The sequence below is a fragment of the Saccostrea cucullata genome, unplaced genomic scaffold (assembly GCF_032062105.1).
Source record: "Saccostrea cucullata isolate Sc308-1 unplaced genomic scaffold, CSIRO_AGI_Scuc_v1 ctg3247, whole genome shotgun sequence".
Taxonomy (NCBI): domain Eukaryota; kingdom Metazoa; phylum Mollusca; class Bivalvia; order Ostreida; family Ostreidae; genus Saccostrea; species Saccostrea cuccullata.
This window is the reverse complement of record NW_026933364.1, coordinates 24,073-47,875: the sequence shown is the minus strand read 5'-3', so window position 1 is coordinate 47,875 and position 23,803 is coordinate 24,073. Positions and strand designations below refer to the sequence as shown.

Sequence of the window (23,803 nt, the reverse complement as noted above, 5' to 3'; positions counted from 1 at the left end):
TGGGTTGGTGGGGTAGATTGTTAAATATGCATAAGAATGAATGGGCAAAGAGAGATAACTGCTGAGAATGTTCCTATTTCAAACTATGAAAGCTTGTGCAAGAATCCCTTGGGATATATTAACCTTCCACTTGAAGAAAATCCTAAGCATTATCTTTATTTGTCACATTGAGATCAATCAGTGTACCACCTCTGTTTGAAGTTCAGGTCAATTTGGAATCAATGTGGATTTAAATATTGTTCATACTTTATTTTGGTAAAATACCACACACAAAGAGTTATGATTTTATTTGAATTCTAAAAACAAGATATATATACGAAGGGTGTTAGAAAAGTTCGCGGACAAGTTCTATTGTGAGCGCGCTATTTCCAAGAAACCGGTCAAATTTTTTAGATAAAATCTTAACCTATTTTCCAATAAATATACAAAAATTTGGTGCCCTCCAGTGCTTATTGAAAAATATACAGCTGTTTTATTTTGATAAATCTTGCTTCACGGAGCATGCTCCATTTTGGCACGTTTACATCACATAGACTCTTAATCAAAATTAAAAATTGCACAATTGTAGCGCAAAGAGATTTGTGATATTTTACCTGTCGCTAAAGTATTCATGAAACAACACTGGGAGAAATTTTGAATCACATTGGAGGTTATATGACTGTTTTATAGCCATTTATAAATGATCAACGCGTAAAAACACAGCCGAAAATTGGAACGTCATTGAGTGTCATGGAGCACTGCACAACGTAAAATTATGTATGCAGACAGGAAAATGTCTAATAAGAAATTAAAATGTGCAAGATGCTGCCGGGAATTTCCTACACATACAAAGGACAAAAGTTTTCAAATGGTTGTAGCTTTATAATAATGGAAGGTTTAACATTTTGAATGATGAACTTAATCGATACTTCAATACCCTCTTATCGCATGGATGTTGTGCCTGTATGGTTTTGCATAGTTTCCATACATAATCGATTAACTGTATTGACTATTTTTTCAAAATATCTCATTAGTATCTAAATCAGTACAAAAGACATTATAGTAGAAAAGTAACATGTCTTGATATAGATATTCAATTTTAGAGTAGAAAATAGATAAGAAAAATATGAAAAAAGATTTTGTGAACTGCGACGAAGCTTAATGGGTTGAAATCTGGCTGTTACGTCGACGTCAAGTGATTGCTGCGTGAATCCCATGACCTCATAGTAAAAATCGCTGTAAATGTTCAAGATTGTAGTAAATGGACCTGATTTTTTACATACAAATATATAGACAAATATAATGTAGGGATTTATTCGGACATTGGTCATACTTAACAGTACACAATAGATTTTCCGTAAATCAATGTGTCCGCGAACTTTTCTAACAACCCTCGTATATTAAGATATCCTTTATTATAATTATTAATTTTTTAATTATTTATTTAATTTTTTGCTTCCTTAATGCTGTGAATTTTAACAGGTAATCAGATAATAACCATATTCTGTCTATTGCTGAAAAAAAGTTCTTATTGTAAGTTTAAAAGAAAAGGATAAAAGAGCAGTACAATTAATCCCCTGGGATAAATTATCTTGCTTGCTGCAGAAAATTTAGAGGCTTATCTTTATCTGCCACATGGAAATTAATGAACACCTTTGTTTGCAACTGATGTTTGTTTTGAAGTTGAGGTCAACCCTGAGTGATATTTGCATTCACTGAAAGCTTGCATTTTTTAAAACACCTGCATACTAAATCTTTTTTAAATACCAGGGTACACATTTAATTGAGTTATTATAAGACATGAAATTTTTCCTGTTTTATGTAAATACAAGGTCACTACAGGTTTTTGGACATTCAGGAATTATCATGAAATTTAAAAAATACAGTTGTTGCTTTATTTCGTAAGCTGCACCCTTATATTTCTACCCCTTAGCGGGGCCCTTGCTGACTGGTCAGTTTTCTAGTTTTCCTAATGAAATCAATTAAAAATCCATGACATTCAATTGTCACTGCGCGTTAGAATACACAGTAGGAACTATAAGCATTTTCAATACTCTAGGAACACCAAAAGGTAAAATGTTTTATTTCAATTTACTGAAAAACTATAACCCTGAAAAATTAACGTAAAAAATAACGTAATGTGTGTTAAGAATAAATTTGTCTTTTTTTCCCTCTCTTACATCTATTAACCACTGCAGTTTTCAAGGGTGCTAAATTCACATTAAAGATTAACGAAATAAGCAATTATGAAAAAGGAAAATTAGAGAATGTAAATATAAGCATTGAATTCATATTTTTGGATGTCTTTGTTCCTATAACACACCTGGCGGTGCCTACAAATTATCATACCACGCTAACGCGCGGTATTCAATTTGTTGGCACGGCCAGGTGTGTTATAGGACCGAAGACATCCAAAAATATGAATTCAATGCTTATAAGTAAACACACAGAGAATACTGAACCATTAGCAAGAGATATGCATTGAAACTAGAAGTTTTTAGGTTTTGACAAGGATTGAGAATTTCATGTTTATTTTTGAAATAAAAATTCATGGAAGCCATTCCTAAATCAAATATGCTAAGTCTTAGTGGCACTATTAACCTTTTTTAAAAGGATTATAAATGTGAAATGATTGGTGAGACACCGATACTTGCCTTTTTTTCCTAATAGATTCATGCAAGGTACAAGTAAGTTGTTTATAATGTTTATGTGAAGCATATAAAGAACAAGAAATTTATTAGGGATGCTTACTGAGTGGTCAATTAAGTCTTTCAGTTAATTACAATTTTTATTTTTGCATAATAAATGTACATGCTACTATGTTAAATTTTAAAACAATTTCTCTGTGTAAATTAAGGAATGTTTCAGCTGAGGGAATTTAGATACATTTATGTGCAAGTCAAATAGGTAGTATAAAATGACATATTTTAATTTGATAATAATTTTGTACAGATCACAAAGTGTGGATCTAAACTACCAGAGGGGTGTGCTGAGATAATATGTAAGGGGATGTTTAAGGAGGTACAGGTCCAATCCTTATCACAGACAGACAGATGTACAGTGTACAACATCTACACAGTACTACTGGATAAGAAACTTGCTGGTAAGTAGTGATATTACTTGTATTTCATAGACAGTTTGACATACACTTCTCAATTTGCAAATTGTAAAATATATAATTATGGTTTTTATAGTATTACTAAGTAATACATTCAAATTTATGTGATATAAAACATTAGTTAATCATTTTAAAGTATTTCGTGCAAATATTCAATTATAACTTAAATTGCACATGTATTTTTTTTATATTAATATAATTTTAGAAGTAAAACGTCATTTGATAGGGTAAAAGATTTAATCCATTTTGTATAACATAACTTGCCTACGTTACATTGAGATACTAATAAATTATAACTATAAGGAATGAAGCTTATTTCAACTTATGTGATACGATGCAACGTAATTTGCACTTTATGCTGTTTTATAAACCGCTTTGCAGTTTATACAAGAATAGATATGGGTTACCCCATATCCAAAGATATTCAACTTTTAGATTTAATGTGTTTAACAGTGTTTTATGACTTTACTGTACTGTCTATTTATGGAACTGGTGTAAATTTCGTAAAATCCATAGCATTACGGTCACCCAGCCTCCTAACAAAAAGTACACATTGAAAAAACGTTTTGTTTTGCCAAGAAGTTACGATGGCAGACAGCAAAACTTTTTTTCTTAATTAGATCATATGAATACGAATTCTGATTAATAAAAATTATACAATCCCTGCTGAACTACATTTTGTTTTAACATTTTTTTAACATTTGCATCTGCAAGAAAGTGTGTTTAAAATGGGTAAGGAAAATCAGGGCAGGGCCGGGAAATTCTAAACTGTTTTTTTTTTTTTGTAAATCACTGAAATATACTAATGTATTCATCATGGAACTTACTTATATAATTCAAATTCTATATAAATTAATATGTTGAACTTCAACATGAACCCGGTTTTCAATTTAGAAATCTCCAATCCGGTTCGGGTTTTGCTACACATTTTACACTCCCTGCAGTTACACAGTTGACACACCAGCAGAATCGGGCCAGAGATTGAAAATTCCATCATTTAATAATGCACACACACACACAGAATGATTAATTTTTTTTCTTTAAGAGGAAATTGAATGATAATTAACGGACAATAAACATTGTTGATAGAGTATAATCAATTCATCGGTGAAAAGATGTGAATTGAAGAATGACCTAAATATTCTTTGTTATCAAACATGTTAAAAAAGAAGACTGAGGAGGGAGTGGGCATTTGATTATTGATATTTTTTATTGGCATTATGGGGGGAAAGTAATTTTCTAAAAATATTTTGACATTATTTTTGGTTTCTTTAATGTATGACATACACAACATATTTCTTATTATGAACAATAATGTTGTAGCAGTATCTGCTTATCATGATGGATATATTTTTGTCTGAACAATTTGTGTGACTCGACCCGGACTACATTTATATATCTTGAATAGATAATAAGCACTGATCAAATATATTAAAAACGTTAACTGCTGCAAGTTATGTTATACTGTATAACAAAAGTTAAAATAAGCTTCATTCCTTAAATAGAGATAATATACTTGTAATATTTATTATGTAATTATAAGCTATTGTTTTACAGAGCTACAGGGAATGGGAAATGATTTTGTGTTTGGGTTTATTCAGTCCATGGATACAGAAAAAGACCCTCGGAATCTTCTACTGGCCTTCCACTGTGCTCGGACAATCATTCTTAATTTCTCTCTAGGTAAATATGTTACAGATATCTACCTTAAATATTACCCAAATTGATGTCTGACCGTAAAGTAACATAATTACACTTCATTTTGTAAAAGGAAAAAGAAAAACAACAACATGCAAACTTATTTTTATTTTTAGACTCCAAGGTCAACATAAATTGTTACAATTTGAAGATGACCTTAAGATTACTAGAAAAATTTGAATATAGACATAATAGAGAAAAGAAGAAAAATGGCATCAATTTATGAACACTATGTTAATATAACATATTTCTGATATTGACTGCCAATTCAGATGTTAGTCCTGAGTATATAAGCACAAAAATATGTATATCCGTGTAATTTTTTGTGCAAAGCCATAAAGTAGCACATCATGTGTCTGCACTATGTATTGCATTTAGAAATGATTAATTAATGGTGTTCATGATATAGCTTGTGGTTACAGCCAGAGTCGCTAAAATATTAAGCCCACATTTTAAGTACATGCAGGTACAAAATGAATGGTTAAACATGTCATATCGGTGATGTAACATTGCATAATGTTTTTTCTCTAGTCTCTACCCAAATCCTGGTAACTATTTTGTCACACGTTTAATACTGATCTAGGTATGAGGACACTTTCACTGTATTGCTGTCAAACTCCCCCACATACAGATTGTTCTCTTCATCCATTCCCAGACCACAGGGACTGTTAAGTCCGTGATTCTGATTTATAAGAAGAGACAGGAAATGACCGTCCTGATCTAGGAGATGGACAGAGTTACCGTTTTCATCGCACACCAAAATGTGACTAAAGGCATCGGTACAGATTCCTCTAGGGCTGAATGAGGATTCAGACTGCTGACCTGTGTAGGAGAATCGATGTTTTCCTGATTTATCGACCACCACTACAGCCTCCTTTTCAATGTCTGATGTACAGATATCTCCATTGTTATTCTCAGTTAGGTAGGCTGGGAATTCGTAGAGGGTCTTTATCCAGTGTTTCTTCCGTATGTCCTGAAGTTTGACCCCGGCCTTGCTGTACCTCGTTACCCTGGCCTCTCTGTCTTTATCTTTACTCTTTCCCATCAAGATGTCCCCGTTAATGCGAGAGGAGTAAATCCCAAGGGGTTCCCAATCTTCAGTGGTGAACAATTCAGTGACCATCTTGTCTGGAGTCACTCTGTTGATGCACTTGTTCTTTCTGTCCGCAAACAACAGGTCCCCTTCCTTTGTCACTGTGTGACAACCGACTCTCATGATCCCACCAGTGATCTGAAGTTTGTGCAGCAGGTTCCCCTGAAGATCGGTCTGGACAAGGTATTCATCAAAACTGCTGACCCAAAACCTCTTGGAGGTCTCCAAGGAAATGTGGAAAAGAAAACTTATACGAGGGACCATGATCTCCTTAATCATAGAGACGGAGAAGGTCACCTGCTTATCAGGTCTCGGGTTTACTTTTCCTTTCTGCTGTTCTTTGCCATCTTCATGTAAGAACACATCAACTTCTTCACTTCTGCTTTCAACTCTAACATGTCTTCTTGCTTTTGTAACTTTTGGAAAGCTGATTTTACCAAGAAACTTCTTTATATCATCTTCAGTAAACTGACCTCCAGTAAATATGGGAAGAACGGGTTTAAATGTTTCTGGGATGGGGTCTATTTCTTCAGCTTTGTCTTCCCTTTGTTTTGAAATTAAATCTTCCAGGTTTTTCTTTGCCAGTTTTGATTGGTATTTTCTCAGAAGCTCTTGTAAATATGAAATATAGTTAGTAAAAGTCTTGTCTTGGGCAGTCAAATCATGCAGAATTCTTTCTTCTATGCTGTCTAATTCAGAAAAGTTCTCAGATAATACTCTGTCCACCAGACTTTTGAGGGCATTAGCTTCAGTTGTCATGGTCTCCCGAATCAAAGCAACCATTTTCTTTACTTTTGGAACATCCTCTTTGATTTCATTCAAAACCTCATGACAAGCTGGCAGGAAATGGTCTTGGATCCTTGACAACTCATTCTCGTACATTTCAAAATTTTTTATGGAAATTTCTTCAAGATCAATAAAATGGTGGCCTGAGTGTGCCTCAGTCATCGAACATTTGTAACAGAGAGCCACCTGGCATTCCTCACATAGCATGTCTAGATCTTTGGTTGGATGGTGGGGACATTTCTCCTCTCCGAGACTCTTTTGTCGGAGCTGGTACAGTATGAGGTCATGGGTTTTGGTGTCTTCATTTGTGTGGTGTTCTGTATGACATTTGTCACACAACCTTTTATTACATGAGTTGCAGTAGTACACACAGTTTTCTTCACAAATGTCACACATCAGCCAGTGCTGGGGAGTGCCCAAGACTTCCATGGTTGACCCTGTGTATTAAGTAATATTATATCATTCTATCATTGAAATCCAGACTGGTTCAAGAATAGGGCTATTACAGGGTAGTCAATTTTTTTAATGGAATGTATAGAAAGAAATCTAAGAAATCAATGTTCATTTTAAGTAAAGTAGGGTCACAATACAATTCTTCATTTTAGTATGTAAGCCTCACATGGAATAAATTTTAATATGTACTCAATAACATTGCAAAATAGAAATGATTATTCAATTCGTGAACCTAAAGGCTAGGATTGAGCCACAATAAAGAGTCAAATTTATATTATCAAGTTTCCTGTTTACGAAAAATAATTCATAAGAGTTTTCATTATCTTTTATGTGTATTCTTTCTTCATAAAGCAAATGCTAACTCAGGTGACCATTGAGGCCCATGGGCCTCTTGTTTTGGTTTGAGCAAAAAAAAAAAAAAAAAAAAAAATTCAGATAAATGTACAATATAAAAACATCTTCATTTAGTATGAACTAGATTCTCAGAGTGCCATAAATAAAGAGGCCATTTAAGGTGGAGTTGATTATTTCCTTGTAAGAGCATCTTTTTAAATTTTTCAAAGTGAGGGGTGCTGGTGGATGGGGATTCAATATTGCCCCTGATTAACAATAAACAAAGTTTTTTTTTCCATTGATAAAGTACAATGTAGCTTACAGAACTTACCTGTGTGTGCAAGGTTTAAGTGATCCTGTGCATATTATCAGTGTATAAATCTTGAAATCAGTCTTCCGTAAATTTTTACCAGTTTTACTTCCTTCTTTTTCGCTGACTTCTTATGTGAATAAAAATAGATTTAAATGTCTGTATCATCTAACACAGTGACTGTGTATTGTACAATAGATATAACAATAGGGGGCTGGTCAGGAAATTATTATATGCAGTGAAGGAAATGTTTCAATAGAAACATGCAACAACTGAACAGAATATTATTTTGTCTAAAGGGTACATGTATTTAAGTTCTAGACTAGTTGATTTTTGTGAATTTTCATTTCTATATCATGTTTTCGTATAATGGGCTCTTTATAAAATTTAATTTTTATGCCCCGCCATGAATATGGCTTGGGCATATAGTGTTTGTCATGTCTGTCCCTCCTAAAATTCTGTCCTTCCATCACACTTTGCATTAAGCTCAGTTCAAAGCTCAGTTTCAAAGAAACTATCCAAGATATTTTCATCAAACTTCATAGGTTGATAGATATTGATAGGGGCTATGCAAGAGCCTCATCATTTTTTTAACTTTGACCTTTCCTTTGACCTTGACCTCACTTTTCTTAAATGGGTGTTTAGCTCTGTTTAAAGATACCATTCAAGATAGTGTTATAAAACTTCATATGATGATACTTACTGATGAGAGCTATTCAACTGCACCAACATTTTTTTACCTTGACCTTTCCTTTGACTTTTGACCTCACTTTTCTTAAATGAGTGTTAAAGACGTACAACACACTGGGGGAGATAACCCTTGCGATTTCAATTGAACGTTTGACGTGACGTCAAGTTTAACGTAAAAAATAAAGCGTCAAAACGACGAGTAAAACGATCCCGATGTATATCAATCATGAAAGAAAATTGGGACATGGGGCTTGGCTGTGATTGTGCGTGCCATACTCAATCAATAAGTATTTTTTTTTAATTAACCCGATTAAACTCCATAAAAAGCAAGACATAAATTACCATCTCTTAATGTTTATTTCATTTCATTTCATATATATGTACAATAAATTGTATTTTTGATCAAAGCGCAGCATTTTTTTTATTCTGAAAATTTTATTTTACATTGCCGAAATTCCCATTATGTACAATTGGCTATATAACATTCCGATTAATGGTCTTCATTACAATTTGTGCATACACGATATAAATATTGTTTTTCTTCTTTAATAAAATAAAACAACAATAAATAAACAATAAACTTTCTACAATGTAAAATCGATGTTGTTCTCAGACCCTTACTGATCAAAGAGGAACAACTCTGAAAATGTAGGAGATGTTTATTTTCCTCCCTTTATTCACGGTTTTCCACAGAATCAGATACATTTACAGCAAGACCTGGTAAATCCGAGAATTGAATACTATAGACCTCATATACACAATGTAAGTATAGAATTGAAAAGAATTGTTCACTTGTACTGGAATTATCTGCATTTATGAATATCCTATTGCAGCAAATCGTAACTTTGACTTTCTGTCAACAATGTCGTTTCGTATTTCCTCGAATCAAAACGAAACGTAGCCTATAAGATTTTAAAAAATATCAATGTGGGATTTGATATAAATTGAAATAGATGAAGAGTTTAATGTTTGATATTTTGAAGTTAATGTGGATGAATACGGAATTTTCATTTTAACTTTAGAAGTGACGACATTGAAAGAAATGCATACAATATCATGAGGGGTGTATGTACATCTAATGCAAATGTCGGTGTATCCCCACGGCCACATACTGTCTCGTTTGAAATAATGACATGAAAGAAATTACAATTATTCCATTTATATCACAGAAGAGTTGAATGTACACCATTTTTATAATGAATAAAATTAAAGAAATAAAATTAAAAATCAACATATTCAAGTTCAACAAAACTTGAATTCGTATCCAGGTTTCATGTGATATGGAATGCATAATGCATACGTATATGGACTAAACACTAAAATCTTTCAGTAATTTTTTCCTGATACATATAAAAAGAGTCGTCATTATTTATTCTGCATTCATGAATTTAAAAACTAATGCATACCTCCGGAATTCTTGACGAAATACCAGTATATTTGCACTGTAAACGATGTTTCGTCAAAAGCTAATGGTCTGCGACGCAAAAAAGGAAGGGGTGGGGGGTGATAGGGGTATTCAAAAATTGCCTAAAAATCTACATTTAAATACACTTTACATATGAGAACTTTTAAATTTGTAAGTTAATATATTTTTGAAGCAAAAGCAATATTGCAATTTAATTTTTTTTAATGTGTATTTGTAGATTCATATTATACATATATCACATGGCTTCGAGGGTGACATACCAGAATATTTGCCCCGAGGTGACTGGAAAGCCCTGGAGTGTTATGTCAACCGATGCCGAAGGCAGAGGGTGACATAACACTCCAGGGCTTTCCTGTCACCGAGGGGCAAATATTCTGGTATAGCCGCCCGAGAAGCCATGTGGTATATGTTATATGACATTTTTAAAATTAAAAGTAAATTTAAAATCATTCAAAATCGTTAAAATGTACACAAATAATCCAAAAATGTCTGCTTGACGTTAAGAAATACGCTGTGTTGTTTACTTTTGCTTAGCAACCGACGTCATAAAATCTCGAACCCGAACTAAAATGCATAACGTAAAAACACGTGAACGTGATCGAAAGGATGACATAACTGTTTCCGTCGGGGATGACATAACTGTTTCCGTCGGGGATGACATAACTGTTTCCGGCGTGACATAACATTCCGGTGTGACTCAGCATTTTTCAGGGTTTATAGCGAAACTTATTACATTTGTGATATAATAAGAAAACTTATTCTAAAATGTTATATAACAAAGTGATCGACCCGGGCCGTCTGAAAGACGCACGGGAACGTGACTTATTGAGAAAGGGGGAGGGGGTAATTTTCCGCTGTTAAATCAAAACTGGTCGTACAAAAATTATACAAAAAATTATAAAGATTATTTATACTATCACCTACCTAAACAAAGTTTGTTACCAAAATTAAACGACAGGTTTTTTCACAAAAAAATTTGAATTTGAAAAATGCGCAATTTTCAAGGCTTAGAAAATTCATAGTTTTTCAGTTTAAGGTCTTTAAAAATTGTTTTGATGATATGTATATCAAAAAGATGACTATGTTTTTGTGTTTAATGGTTAAGGGAATAAGCCAATGAAATTTGACATTTATATCTAACCTGGTTTTATTGAAAATGTAGGTTTAAGTAGTTCATTGATTAAAAATTTTCTCTCCTTGTAAACAACTAAAGGGGGGTAACTTTCAGAAGTTCCTGTCCAAAAACCACTCAAACGATTTTGTCCAAAATATGCATACATGCAGTAGATATAGTCATGTACTAAATATACAAAAATAGCGAAAATTAAACGACAGGAAATTTTTGGGGTAAGTGTGTTGTACATACTTAAGCTCAGTTTTAAAGATACCATTCAAGATAGTGTTATCAAACTTCATAGGCAGATACATACTGATGAGAGCTATTCAACTGCATCAAAATATTTGACCATGACCTTTCCTTTGACCTTGACCTCACTTTTCTTAAATTAGTGTTAAACTTCATATGCTGATTCATACTGAAGTAAGCAATTCAACTGCATTACTCTTTAAGATATTCTAAAATTTTCATACTCAAATTTGAATTTTTATGTTTTTTAAATATGTTATTCCAAAGATAGACATTGCTACTGTGAAACTTAAAATGATTATTTAATTATCTTTGTCAAAAGAGCTAGGGGTCATTGGGGTTAGTTGTTAATGGTAATTAACCTGCAAATTCATCGTTAAAAAAGACTCTTAAAACATTGTAAAAAAGGAGATGTAACGATTCCTTGAAGTTTATTAATTAAATTTGATTTGGAAAGATCAAAGCTTGAACTACTCCACTTTTGATAAGATCTGTCCTGAACTGTGACTGTAAATATTGTTTTGCTTTCCCCCCTCCCCCCCCCCCCCCCCAAAAAAAAAAAAGAAGAAGAATCTCCCAAGATATCCAGATGACTAGTAATATTTCTTGTCCATTTTGTAGGACCTTTTGTGGAGGAAATGTTTGAAGTCACATCATGTTACTTTCCCATTGATTTTACTCCAGTAAGTACAGCCTATTTTAATCAGTTTATATTTTAGAAGTTTAAAACCAACTTTTTATAACAATAAACCAGAACTCCAGACAGAATCTGATCCTGGCATTATGTGGGTGTTTGATTCATTTATGTTTGTTTATGTTACAGCCCCCCAATGATGAGTATGGAATCTCCAGACAGGATCTGATCCTGGCCCTACGTGGATGTTTGACTGCCTGTACAGAGTTTGGACCTCTATGTGTTCCGTTACTTCTGGACAAACTACAATCAGACATAGAGAGTGCCGTACTAGACTCACTGTTAACACTGGTAAATCAAAAAGGGATACAATAAATGCCTTACATAAAAAATACTATCACCAAATACAGTATATCGCGTGTGACGATTTTCGTATTTACTTATCACTTACTGTAAACCAACTTTTATTCACGACTTTATTTCATGATTTATTGGTGTTGTATCAATTTCAACAATCTTAATCTCTTGGATGGTGCATCCTTTGGGTAATTCTGTTGTTTCTGTTGAGATGTTAAGGACCTCTCCAAAATGCTCTTTCCATCTCTCCAGTATTTTTCCATCCTCAATGATTAGTTCACCATTCTTGGACCTTATGCCACTTGTCTTGTTTCTTTTTTCCCCACAAATCTGTTTAGTCAGTTGGTAAACTTAGCTCAGACGGTTTGTATTTGCTGCATTCAGGTGTATTGATAACAAAATGAGAGTTTTATTGAACTGGATTGGTTTAAAATGTAGGTGGTAATGGAGAATTAGCCTTCGTAGTTCTTTAGCAGTATGTCTCAGATAATATCAATATGTGTTTATTCCAGTCAGTTGGTGCTATAGTTTATGGTGCTAAGTGTATCAAGGAATTCCAGGGACCTCTATACAGGTGTATTAAACAAGAGGTAAGTGATAAAATGATGAATACTCTATATTTAAACTCAGAATCATTTAACTTACATCATCTTTATAGTCTATACTTTGTGAATTAAAATACTGGCCAAACAAGCAGGGATCAATTATACCCATATAAGGACCAAATGATATACAACATATACCAGCCCATTTTCCATATGAAATCTGAAATTACATGTAGCACCACTTTGGTGAAACTGATTTTTGCAACAATAGATTTAATAGACCATTCTTGTATAAATTTAGAGTATAACATGTAAAGCAATGCATGTAGCATATTGATAAGTGATTTTTTTTAGGAAGAACTGGTTTAAAAAAGGTCTGGAAAAATGTTTTCATTTCCCTCCAACCTTATTCTTTCTTGCAGATAACTACCCCCAAAACTCCGGAAATTGAGAAAGCTGCTGAATCAGCTCTGACAGCATTATCCACAGCTCTCTCTCCTCAGGTAAAATCATACAATACATAACACACTGTGCATAGAGATTACTGCTGAATCAGGATTGATATCAACAATTCTCTCTCCTCAGGTAAAGGGATGCAAAGTAAAGTATACAAATGTATACAGAAAATCCTAGCATGCACTTCAGTATCTCAGTAGAGTGGCCAGATATAGAATTAGCTCATATGTGACAAAATCATTAAATTTAACTGATGATAATCTAGTGTTTACTTATTAATTGTAGGTGGGACTCTCAACAGAAAGCTCAGATGTTGATGACTTTATTAAAGAAGTCATGCAAGGTATTTTGTTTTAATTCTCAAAATAAGCGTCATAAAGTCCACTTATAATATTTTCTGAATTTTTCAGCCTTTTTTTTAACATCTTGATTTTTTAGCTCACCTCAACGAAGTTGGGGGAGCTTATGTCATACCCTCGGCGTCGGCGTCCCAGGTTAAGTTTTTTGGAGCAGTTTTCTTTTTAAGTACTTCTGTGTCCTATATTGATTAGACATGCATGGAAGATGCTTCTAGTGTGTTTCATTGTTCCAGTCAAAGTTTCAGATGCTGCAATTTCAGCAAAGGAATGACCAGGTTAATGTTTTTGGAGCAGGTTAACATTTTTGGTGCAGTTTGTGGTGAAGGTTTCATTTCCAAGTAACTATAAGCCCTATGTTGACCAAACTTGCATGGATGATACATCTAAGGATGCATACTACTGGGCTTGCTTCGGATGCTGAATCTGACCTACATTTTCCGCTTGAGTGAACAGGTTAAAGTTTTTGGTGCAGGTTTTATTTCCAAGTAACTATAAGCCCTATGTTGACCAAACTTGCATGGATGATACATCTAAGGATGCATACTATCAGGTTTGCTTCGGATGCTGAATCTGACCTACATTTTCCGGTTGAATGAACAAGTTAAAAGTTTTTGGTGCATGATTCATTTCCAAGTAACTATGACTTCTTTAATGTCCAAATTTGCATGGATGATACATCTAAGGATGCATACTAAGGGCTTGCTTCAGATGCTGAATCTGACCTACATTTTCCGGTTGAGTGAACAGGTTAAAGTTTTTGGTTCAGGTTTCATTTCCAAGTAACTATAAGGCCTAGAAAAAAAATATGTTTGTTTCCGCTTTCAGGCTGAAAAAATATAGGGTAGGTAGGTAGGCAATTTTTTTTTTTTGAAATTTTTTTTTGCTTGTTTAATCAAAACGTGTATAGAAATAACATTAATGACAAAAGAAATAGTGGTTTCAAGCATTTCTGTGACTTAAACTTATAAAAGAAAGGTGACCCAAACTTCTTTCGGTCTTGAAAAGCTTGCAAAGTTGGAGACTCTAATTCCCTGGGTGAAATCTTGCACTTCATGGGAACAAAAGCATTAAAAAAATGTTTAGGATCGGCACTATAAATTAGGGTCGGTCGGGAAAGCGGAAACACACATATTTTTTTTCTAGGCCTAAGCCCTATGTTGACCAAAATTGCATGGATGATACATCTAAGGATGCTTACTACCAGGCTTGCTTCGGATGCTGAGTCTGACCTACATTTTCGGGTTGAATGAACAGGTTAAAAGTTTTTGGTTCAGGTTTCATTTCCAAGTAACTATGACTTCTTTAATGACCAAACTTGCATGGATGATACATCTAAGGATGCATACTACAGGGCTTGCTTCGGATGCTGAATCTGACCTACATTTTGTGGATGAGTGAAAATATTAGTTTTTGATGCATGTTTCATTTCCAATTAACAATGAGCCCTATAATGAGCAAACTTGCATGGATGATACATCTTAGGAAGCACAGCTTCAGATGCTGAATTTGACGTACATTTTTCAGATATTTAAATAGACCAGGTAAAAGTTATGGGTACAGGTCAATTACCAAATAAAAACTTAAAGGCTTATATAACTTTGTATAAACCAAACCAAACTTGCACAAATGTTGCATCAGGAGATGATAACTCTCAAATTTGCTTCAGATGCTTAATTTTAATTACATTTTCATGAAGAACTAGTTAAAATTTTTATGTAGGTATATTTCAATGTACCAGATCAAACATGTCAAAAATGTACACTTTTTGTTGGTTAATTGCGTGACTTTGCCTTACTTAAAGACAACATTCGTTGAGGTGAGCTCTGTAATCTCTGATTACCTATGTTTTAAAACTATAACTCAGTTATTAACTGCAAAAAAGCATATTGCTTTTTAATAATTTATATATAATCATGCTATTAATTGAACTTGTTTCTAAATTGTTTTGATTATTAAAAAAAATCCAAATTTAGACTATATAACTGTAACATAATTATTTTGGTTTTTCAGACTGTAAGCGTCACTTTTCGGATGAGGACCTGCGACTGTTTAAACCTTCCTGTAAGGTGTTTCTTGCCATTGCTAAAGGTTCTGACCATGCGTGCTGTGTGGTTTTACAACAAATGGTACCCGTACTGGAAGATATGTACAACAAATTTACAGGGGTAAGAATCTAAACATCTTACTATTACATCACATATTCTGAGGTAAGATTCTAAGCATCCAACCTATTCATGCAGGATGGAGGAATATGCATCTTTTCATTTTTTAAAGATACTCAATAGTTTACTATAAAGTATATTTGAGATGTTCATATTTATGTATTTTATACAGTAATTGACAAGGTGTATTAAAGTATTTTTTAATTTATTTAATTTTGAAATTAAATATTTCACTATTAAACTCAATTTTATTTTTTCCCCTTTATACAGGTAAATCAGAGGAAACAAATAATAGAGATGCTAGTCAAGTTTTTACGTTCTTCAAAAAATTTTTTTGGAGGAAAAGGTATGTACAAGTACATGTACTTGTTCTGAAATTTCAACTGGTTTAGTCAACCTTCATTATTAGTGTCCTACTGGTGAAACCGGGGGGGGTGGGGGGGGGCTATAGTTTAGGTTTCCTCTGCATCCGTCCGTCCGTCCATCCGTCTAGCTGTCTGTCTGTCCCCGTCAGTTTGTCCCACTTGGTTTTCCGCACTTTTTTTCTAAACACTTGCAGATAATGAGCTGAAGTTTGGTATGTGAGTGTATCTTAATGAGTTACAGATCAAGTTCAAATATCGCTTCGCTTCATTGATTTTTGACAGAATTATGGCATTTTGAATATTTTTCATAATCGCTTAATTATAATAAGATCGGGTTCGAACTGCGCTAACTTCCAATTGTCGACAAAAATATGAAGCGAGGAAAAGACGGTGATCGGGTGGAGAAATGAGTTGAATTTTCGTCTTAATGTGGATTATTTTATTAGTTTCAAGGCATTTACAACTTGAAAATCTTTCAGTTTCACCTTGGACATGACTTTTGCATATTATAAAATGACATCCTGAAGAAAAAGGGGAACCCGGTAGGGGACATGTATTGCTTATGCAATACTCTCAGAATGCTTGTTTCTAAAGAAACAGAATTTATTTTTAAAAAGGACTGAGTTTTAAAATTTTTTAGAGAATTTAACATATGATGAACACCAATAACATATTTTCTTTTTATCTTACAGCCCACAAAGTTGTGTCAGAGTTGATATCTTCCTCCCTGAAAATTCTTTTGTCAGCGCCCTCTCAGTCCAATGTGACCTTGACCTCAACAGCTGTTCAAGGTCTGGGTGAACTCATGACCTTGCCTGATGTTCTAAAATCAGAGGATATGAAAACAGTGTGTGGGTGTATATTGGACCAGGTGTTGAATTCTAATGATAAAGGTGTAAGGTGAATACTGGTAACATGTTGTAGTAAAAAGATAGGACACCGGTGGAATTCTTGAAAGTATACTGGTATAGTACTCAAAAAAAAAAAAAACGAAGAAAAAAACAGCTTTAAAATACATGTATGTCAAAGTAGTAAATCCAATACTTTAACTTTTCAGAAGTGTTCAATATTTAGCATGAAGTTTATGATTGTGTCATGATAATTAACTATCATTAACATACTAGGCAAACAATTTCAATTTTTTAGGAATTCCTGTAAGGATCCTTGCAAGAACATGATGAAAGTTTGTTCTGAAATATCATCAGAAATTTTACCTAAGCTGTTGGATAAGATTGATCCAGGTCTTTTCCTTGAAATTATTTTAAATCAAACTGCATTTGTTTTAATCGATCATAAACATGTTTCACAACTACATATACTGACTTGCACAGATAAAATGCTCATTTTAATCAATACATTGTAACATAAAAGACGTGAAATATGTTTGTGACTAATTTTAACAAGTACCTGATGAGATCTCATAAGAGTTTTATTTTTACAGTTGAAGGTGAGGACATTCTTGGTTTTGTGGCAATATTTGCTGCAGACAAAGGTGTCATATCCAGTACAACACAAAAGCTTCTCTCAAAACTACAGCAAGAATCTCTAGGTGAATAATTGTTATATATAAAAGTATTGGGCACTATGTCAATACTGCAGCAATTCAAATTATGTGCATGTAATTTGAAAAAAAAAATGAAAAGCAAGATAAAGGAATTACACATATTTCATGAAAATTAAATAAAAAATTTAATTTGGGATGAAAAAGACATCACTATAAACTCTCTTTGTATTATTTTCAGCCATGTCCGAATCAGCCTCAGAGATGTGCCTATGGATTGTGTCGTGTTTAATTGACATTTCTGTGTATGTCAGAGGAAATTCAGACTGTGTGTCTATTTTGTCTACAGAGACTATTCCTAGTGTCTACAGATTGGTTGTATCTAACTCTGTGTCTGATAATTACAGTGAAGTATTGTCTAGTCCACAGATTTTACAGTCACTCGCTACCTTTATAAGAAATACTGTGATTTTATTAGACAATGGGTAAGTATAGTGAATTCAGTTTATGTCAAGTATTGTTTTGTTAATCAACAGACAAAATCTAAATTGAAGAAGTTTCAAAATATAGACTGGAAATTTGTTTTTTGATGTGTTCATACAATAATTATAAGTGATCATTCTTGCTTTTGCAGGTTGTACTCCAAACTATACAACTTTATAACGAATCTCTATTTTGATGCTGATAAAAGCGATCTAGGATTAAAGAAACCATTTTCACCTCTTGAGGTATGGCAATTTAGATAATTTCATGCTTTAAATGTCTCCATTTCTTTTAACCTATCCTGTTTGGATATGTCACATATTAAATACTTGCAGTTGACTAGACTTTGGAACTGTCCATGTGTTGGTCAAAATTTTGCTGTTTCACCTAAAGCAGGTGAAATTTCTGTACTACAAATGTAGGAGTGAAAAATTTTAATGTGGGATTTTAATCAATACTGTGAACATGATAAATAACAAAGTATGTAATTAACAGAGTTTATCAATTTCAAGTACTTTTTAGGTCACCTGAGTAAACTCAGCTGACCTATTGCTATCTGTTTTCGTCCGTCGTCTTTCGTTGTGCGTTAACATTTGAACATTTTTAGTTTCTCCTCTGAAACCACTGAACTAATTTCAACCAAATTTGGCATATAGCATCTATGGGTGACGGGAAACAAAAATTGTGAATTTCATGGTCCCTACCCCCCTGGGGCCTGGGGGGTGGGGCAAAAACCACTTAAATCAGTGCAATCTTTAAAAATCTTCTTTACTCCTGGACATCAAGCAGTCAAACTGTTTGTATGATTGTAATCAGCATTGAGTCCTCTACCAAAATTGTGAAATTCATGGCCCCAGGGTCAGGGGTTTTAGTGCTAGGGCGGGGATAAAAAGGTTATATAGTGAAAATGCATTATTTCTTTAAAATTTTTCTTTTCTGCTCCTGGGCATTAAATAAACTAACCAAGTGCATAGGTAAGTTGAAAATGACCGCCTTTTCCAAAATTTTGAAATTTATGGCCCCAGGGTCAGAGGTTCTAGTGCTAGGGCGGGGCTATATAGATTATATAGTGAAAATGCATAAATTCTTTGAAATTCTTCTTCTCTGTTTGTGGGCATTAAATAAACTAACCAAGTGCATAGTTATGTTGAATAAGACTGTCTCTTCTCAAATTGTGAATTTAATCCCCCCAGGATCAGGGGTTCTAGTGGTAGGGTGGGGCTATATAGATTATATAGTGAAATGTAAAAATTCTTTGAAATTCTTTTTCTCTGCTCATGGGCATTAAATAAACTAACCAAGTGCATAGCTATGTTGAATAAGACTGCCTCTTCCAAAATTGTGAATTTCATGACCCCAGGGACAGGGGTTCTAGTGTTAGGGTGGGGCTATATAGATTATTTAGTAAAAAATGAATTATTTCTTTGAAAATCTTCTTCTTTGCTCCTGAGTATTAAATAAACTAACCAAGTACATAGTTATGTTGAATAAGGCTACCTCTTCCAAAATTGTGAATTTCATGGCCCCTGGGTTGGGGGTTCTGGTGTTAGGGCAGGGCTTTATTGATTATACAGTGAAAATGTATAAATTCTTTAAAACTCTTCTTTTCTACACCTGAGTATTTAACCAATGAACTATGCACATAGTTATGAGGAGGAAGGATGCCTCTTTGAGATTTTTGAATTTCAGGGTCCCTGGGTTAGGGCTTCTTGTGTTAGGGCGAGGCTCTAATGTTTATATAGTGAAAATGCATGAATCCTTTGAAAATCTTTTCCTTTGTTGTTGGGTATAATGCCAAATGATCTTAGTATATATTTATAACAAAAAACCTGCTTCTTCCAAAAATGGTTAATTTCCTGGCCCCTGGGACAGAGGTACTTTGAGGGGGGGGGGGGGTACATAGTCTGAAATAATTTAATGCTTTGAAATCTGCACTTTGGTATTAATCAACAGCATTGTGAAATTAAATTTAAAAAATTTTCTAAAATTTTGAAAGATATGGCCCCAGGGTCAATGGTTCCTGTGGGATGGGGAGCTAAACTTTTGACCAACCTTACACAAGTAGCTCTGACCCAGGGGCCCTGAAATTCACTAAAAGTGGAAGTGCATTTTCTCTGTGTTACTCTGATCTACCTCTAGGTATTAAGTAACCAAAATAAGCATGCTGATTGCATAATTATGATAAGCAATGGTGCCTCTTTCAAAATTGTGAATTACATGGCCTCTAGTTTAAAACATGAATCACATTCAATTGTTGGAAAGTTGTCGCATAATACTCAGGTGACCTATAAGGCCCATGGGCCTCTTGTTTTTAAGAGTGGACCATTCTAATCTGTAACGCTGTTTTTGTTGCAGTCCACTTCTCCTTCAGAGCAGACATCACTTGTCACCCTGTTGACTCCTGTAATATGTTCATGTCCTAGACAAGTAAGTTTACAATGAATTAAAGAAGGCCCTACTCTCTATAAATTTACAACAAAATAAAATAGCATGCAATATAATTTTTTTATATGTTGAATTGTAGGTTATGGTAAATGTAGATATCTGTGACAATAATGCTGAAATCTTTATGCCTATTCATGCATATGTGTTTATACATCGGAAGATATGTATTAAATTCATGAAATGTAAAATAAAAGACTGAGTGGTCAATACAGGATTGCAATAATGTTCCTATAATTTATAATACAATATGGTATTGATATAATGTGACCGTAATTTCTTTCAGTATACTCTGCCTGATGTAAATAAGTATAGGGACAGACTCTGTGACTTGTCACTAAAAAGTAACCATGACTACACAAAATCCGAGGCAGCTAAATGTTTGTCTGGAATTTTAAACAAAGCATCAGATGGTAAATGTGTTTTTGAGGGTTTCTTCTTCAAAAAGATAATTTCTTGTAAGAATTTTTAAAAAAAATTCTGCCTATAATAATATAATAATTATCTTGCTCCTATTTTTCAAATGTTTAATCCTAATTATAAATGGAATCAAATTCTTTTCTCTTTAAAACAGATAAGGATCTGACAACATTCTTACAAAGTAGATGTGAATTTTATGATCAAACTTTGACCTTGAACTCTGACAGCAGAAAATCTTCCTGTCTACAGCAGTGTATCTGGGTCACTAAGGCTCTTGTCATGAGGGGACACGAAGAAGCCAACAAGTTTGTAAAAATTGTAAGTTGTTAGAAACCTAAAAAAACAAATTAAAGATAACAAAAAATAAATCTGTTGGTAGATTTATTCTGGTAAAGCTTTAATATTTTTTAATTCTTGACTCTTTCTTTACTACACTAGCTTCTGAGGTTGCTAGGCAGTGAGACACTAGGTGATCAGGCCGCCGAGGGATTTGGAATCATTCATACTGAGTATGAAGACGTCCTCAATCCCGCCATGCATGCTAACATCCGCTTCCTGTACAAACAGCGATTCTTTACCGAAAACTCCACCCACCTGACTGATGGCTTTCAGAATGCTTCATCTGGTAACTAATAATATTTATCTAGGATTGTATTTTTCAGCTATTGAGTAAGATTTTGCAAACAAAAGAGGTTTTCTTAACTTGCATTCTATGAACATGTTTTGCTTATATTTAACAATGATAGCTTAAACGTTAAGTTATTACCTTTTTCTAGAGACAAAGAAGAATTACCTGATAGCTCTCTCTCACTGTTTGAAATCTCTTCCAAAGTCTGTTCTTGTCAGAGAACTACCTCAGGTAAGGCTATTTATACAACATACAAGGTAGTAGACCACAAAAAAATGAAGAAAGCGTTATGCTTGCAAATTCAAATAATAGACTATGTTGGAGGTACTCAAAGGGGAACTGCATTTTAATCAACTACATGTATACTGTCTCAGATTTATCAAATTTTTATTGTCTAGTCATTCCCTATTTTAGTCAGTCCTTTATAACTTGTGCCTAATTAGTCAGATTTTTCATTGTCTAGTTATCCCCTAATTTGGTCTAGGGTATTGATTAGTCACGTTTTCATTGTCGAGTTATTCCCTATTTTTGCCCAGTACTTGAATAGTCATATTTTCATTGTCTAATTATTCCTGATGTTGACACAGGTCTTGAATAAACTCATTTTCATTGTCTTTTTCTTCCCCCTATTGTTCAGGTCTTTATAACTTGTGCCTAATTAGTCGGATTTTTCATTGTTTAGTTATTCCCTATGTTGGCCCAGTACTTGATTAGTCACATTTTCATTGTCTAGTTATTCCCTATGTTGGCCCAGTGCTTGATTAGTCATTTTCATTGTCTAGTTATTCCCTATATTCCTACAGTACTTAACTAGTCACATTTTCATTGTCTAGTTATTCCCTATGTTGGTCAGTCCTTTATAACTTGTGTCTAATTAGTCACATTTACATTGTCTAGTTATTCTCTATGTTGATCCAGTATTTAATTAGTCACATTTTCATTGTCTAGTTATTCCCTATGTTAGTCCAGTCCCTGCTGTGTGAGAATGTCCAGCTACAACAGTCCACTATGGAAACACTGTGTACAATGATCACTGATGCCCCAAACATCATTGTCAAACATGTGGATACAGTAATTCCCCAGCTTCTTAAATTGACATCATACAAACCATCAATGGTAGGTGAAGAAAACTGACAACTTATAAAACCATATTAACAAAGCTGTAAAAAATGCAAGCTTGTTTTAATCTTGACTCTCAGGTAGATTTTTGTAACGATGGGATACCAAAACACCGTTTAAAAAAAATCTTTCCATGGAACAAAGCCATGTTTAGTTCAGGTTAGGATGGGACCCCATTGAGTTTGATAATAGAGACAATATAGTGCATTAACAAGGCCAAAGTTATTCAGGTTAGTGTTGTGGTCCATCGTCCTATAATTTTCCAGGTTTTTAGTTTACTTTTAAAAATAATATAAATTCAAAATCAACAGATATATATATATATTTTTAACATTACAGAAAGTAAGAGGTGCGTCTTTGAGGTGTTTACATGAGTTGGTGTGTCTTCCCTCCCCTGTGATCTTGCCCTACAGACCCAGCGTGATAAAGATCCTGGAGGGAGTCCTGGACGACAAGAAGAGACTTGTGAGATTAGAAGCTGTAAAAGCCAGGAATGAATGGTGTGTATAGTCTTGTTATAACTCAGAGTGAGACTAGAGACTGTAAAGGCTAGGAGTGAATGGTGTGTAGTCTTGTTATAACTCAGAGTGAGACTAGAGGCTGTAAAGGCCAGGAATGAATGGTGTGTATAGTCTTGTTATAATTTATAGAAAATAGTGGACATTGATGAACTATAGATGAAGCAGTTAGTCAGATATGGAGTAAGTGTAAAACCAGGAAGTTTAGTTAGCCTGGTAGGGCTGAGGGTTTTAGAAAATTGAAAATCTTTCACATTTCATTAACCATTTCATGCTTTTGCAATCATACTTTTCCACTAGTCTCGAAATATTATGTCCTTAGCTAAACACCATTGCAATGATTTCGATTATTGATGTCAATTACATTTTATAATTTAATCTGATGACTTAATTCCTTTGTCGTTTTTGCTCTGAAAAATAACAAAACAATTTTACAAAGCATTTTCTTCTTTTTCAGGTGTTTGTTGGGACAACCTGGAAGCAGGACTTGATATGGGATTATAGAAATGATGTGTAAATAAATATATTAATAAAGATAGGAGAAATGTCTTAGTTATTATTA

General features: G+C 33.8%; 2 protein-coding genes across 2 annotated transcripts; one reads left to right on the top strand and one right to left on the bottom strand.

The window, feature by feature from the left end:
• The first annotated feature begins 2,936 nt into the window (after positions 1-2,936).
• Positions 2,937-23,783, top strand: LOC134238113 (MMS19 nucleotide excision repair protein homolog). The gene is made up of 22 exons (XM_062720236.1): positions 2,937-3,082; positions 4,655-4,780; positions 11,874-11,935; positions 12,076-12,237; positions 12,756-12,833; positions 13,211-13,291; positions 13,530-13,587; positions 15,614-15,768; positions 16,036-16,111; positions 16,823-17,030; positions 17,277-17,371; positions 17,572-17,679; positions 17,873-18,116; positions 18,266-18,359; positions 20,470-20,541; positions 20,843-20,969; positions 21,131-21,294; positions 21,415-21,601; positions 21,753-21,835; positions 22,553-22,720; positions 23,063-23,223; positions 23,699-23,783. Exons 1-22 carry the CDS (start codon positions 2,989-2,991, stop codon positions 23,730-23,732), a joined length of 2,637 nt encoding a protein of 878 aa, XP_062576220.1. The 5' UTR covers positions 2,937-2,988; the 3' UTR covers positions 23,733-23,783.
• LOC134238112 (uncharacterized) lies at positions 5,331-7,915 on the bottom strand. Its single transcript, XM_062720235.1, has 2 exons — positions 7,792-7,915; positions 5,331-7,111 (listed from the first exon to the last, which is right to left on the bottom strand). Exon 2 carries the CDS (start codon positions 7,101-7,103, stop codon positions 5,364-5,366), a length of 1,740 nt encoding a protein of 579 aa, XP_062576219.1. The 5' UTR covers positions 7,104-7,111; positions 7,792-7,915; the 3' UTR covers positions 5,331-5,363.
• Positions 23,784-23,803: the final 20 nt, after the last annotated feature.

Excerpts from the sequence above, each read along its gene's own strand:
- LOC134238113 (XM_062720236.1), top strand. The coding sequence starts at position 2,989 with ATGTTTAAGGAGGTACAGGTCCAATCCTTATCACAGACAGACAGATGT. Across the intron at positions 4,781-11,873 it reads CATTCTTAATTTCTCTCTAG|GACCTTTTGTGGAGGAAATG; the intron begins GTAAATATGTTA and ends TCCATTTTGTAG. Across the intron at positions 17,372-17,571 it reads GTTGGATAAGATTGATCCAG|TTGAAGGTGAGGACATTCTT; the intron begins GTCTTTTCCTTG and ends TTATTTTTACAG.
- LOC134238112 (XM_062720235.1), bottom strand. The coding sequence starts at position 7,103 with ATGGAAGTCTTGGGCACTCCCCAGCACTGGCTGATGTGTGACATTTGT.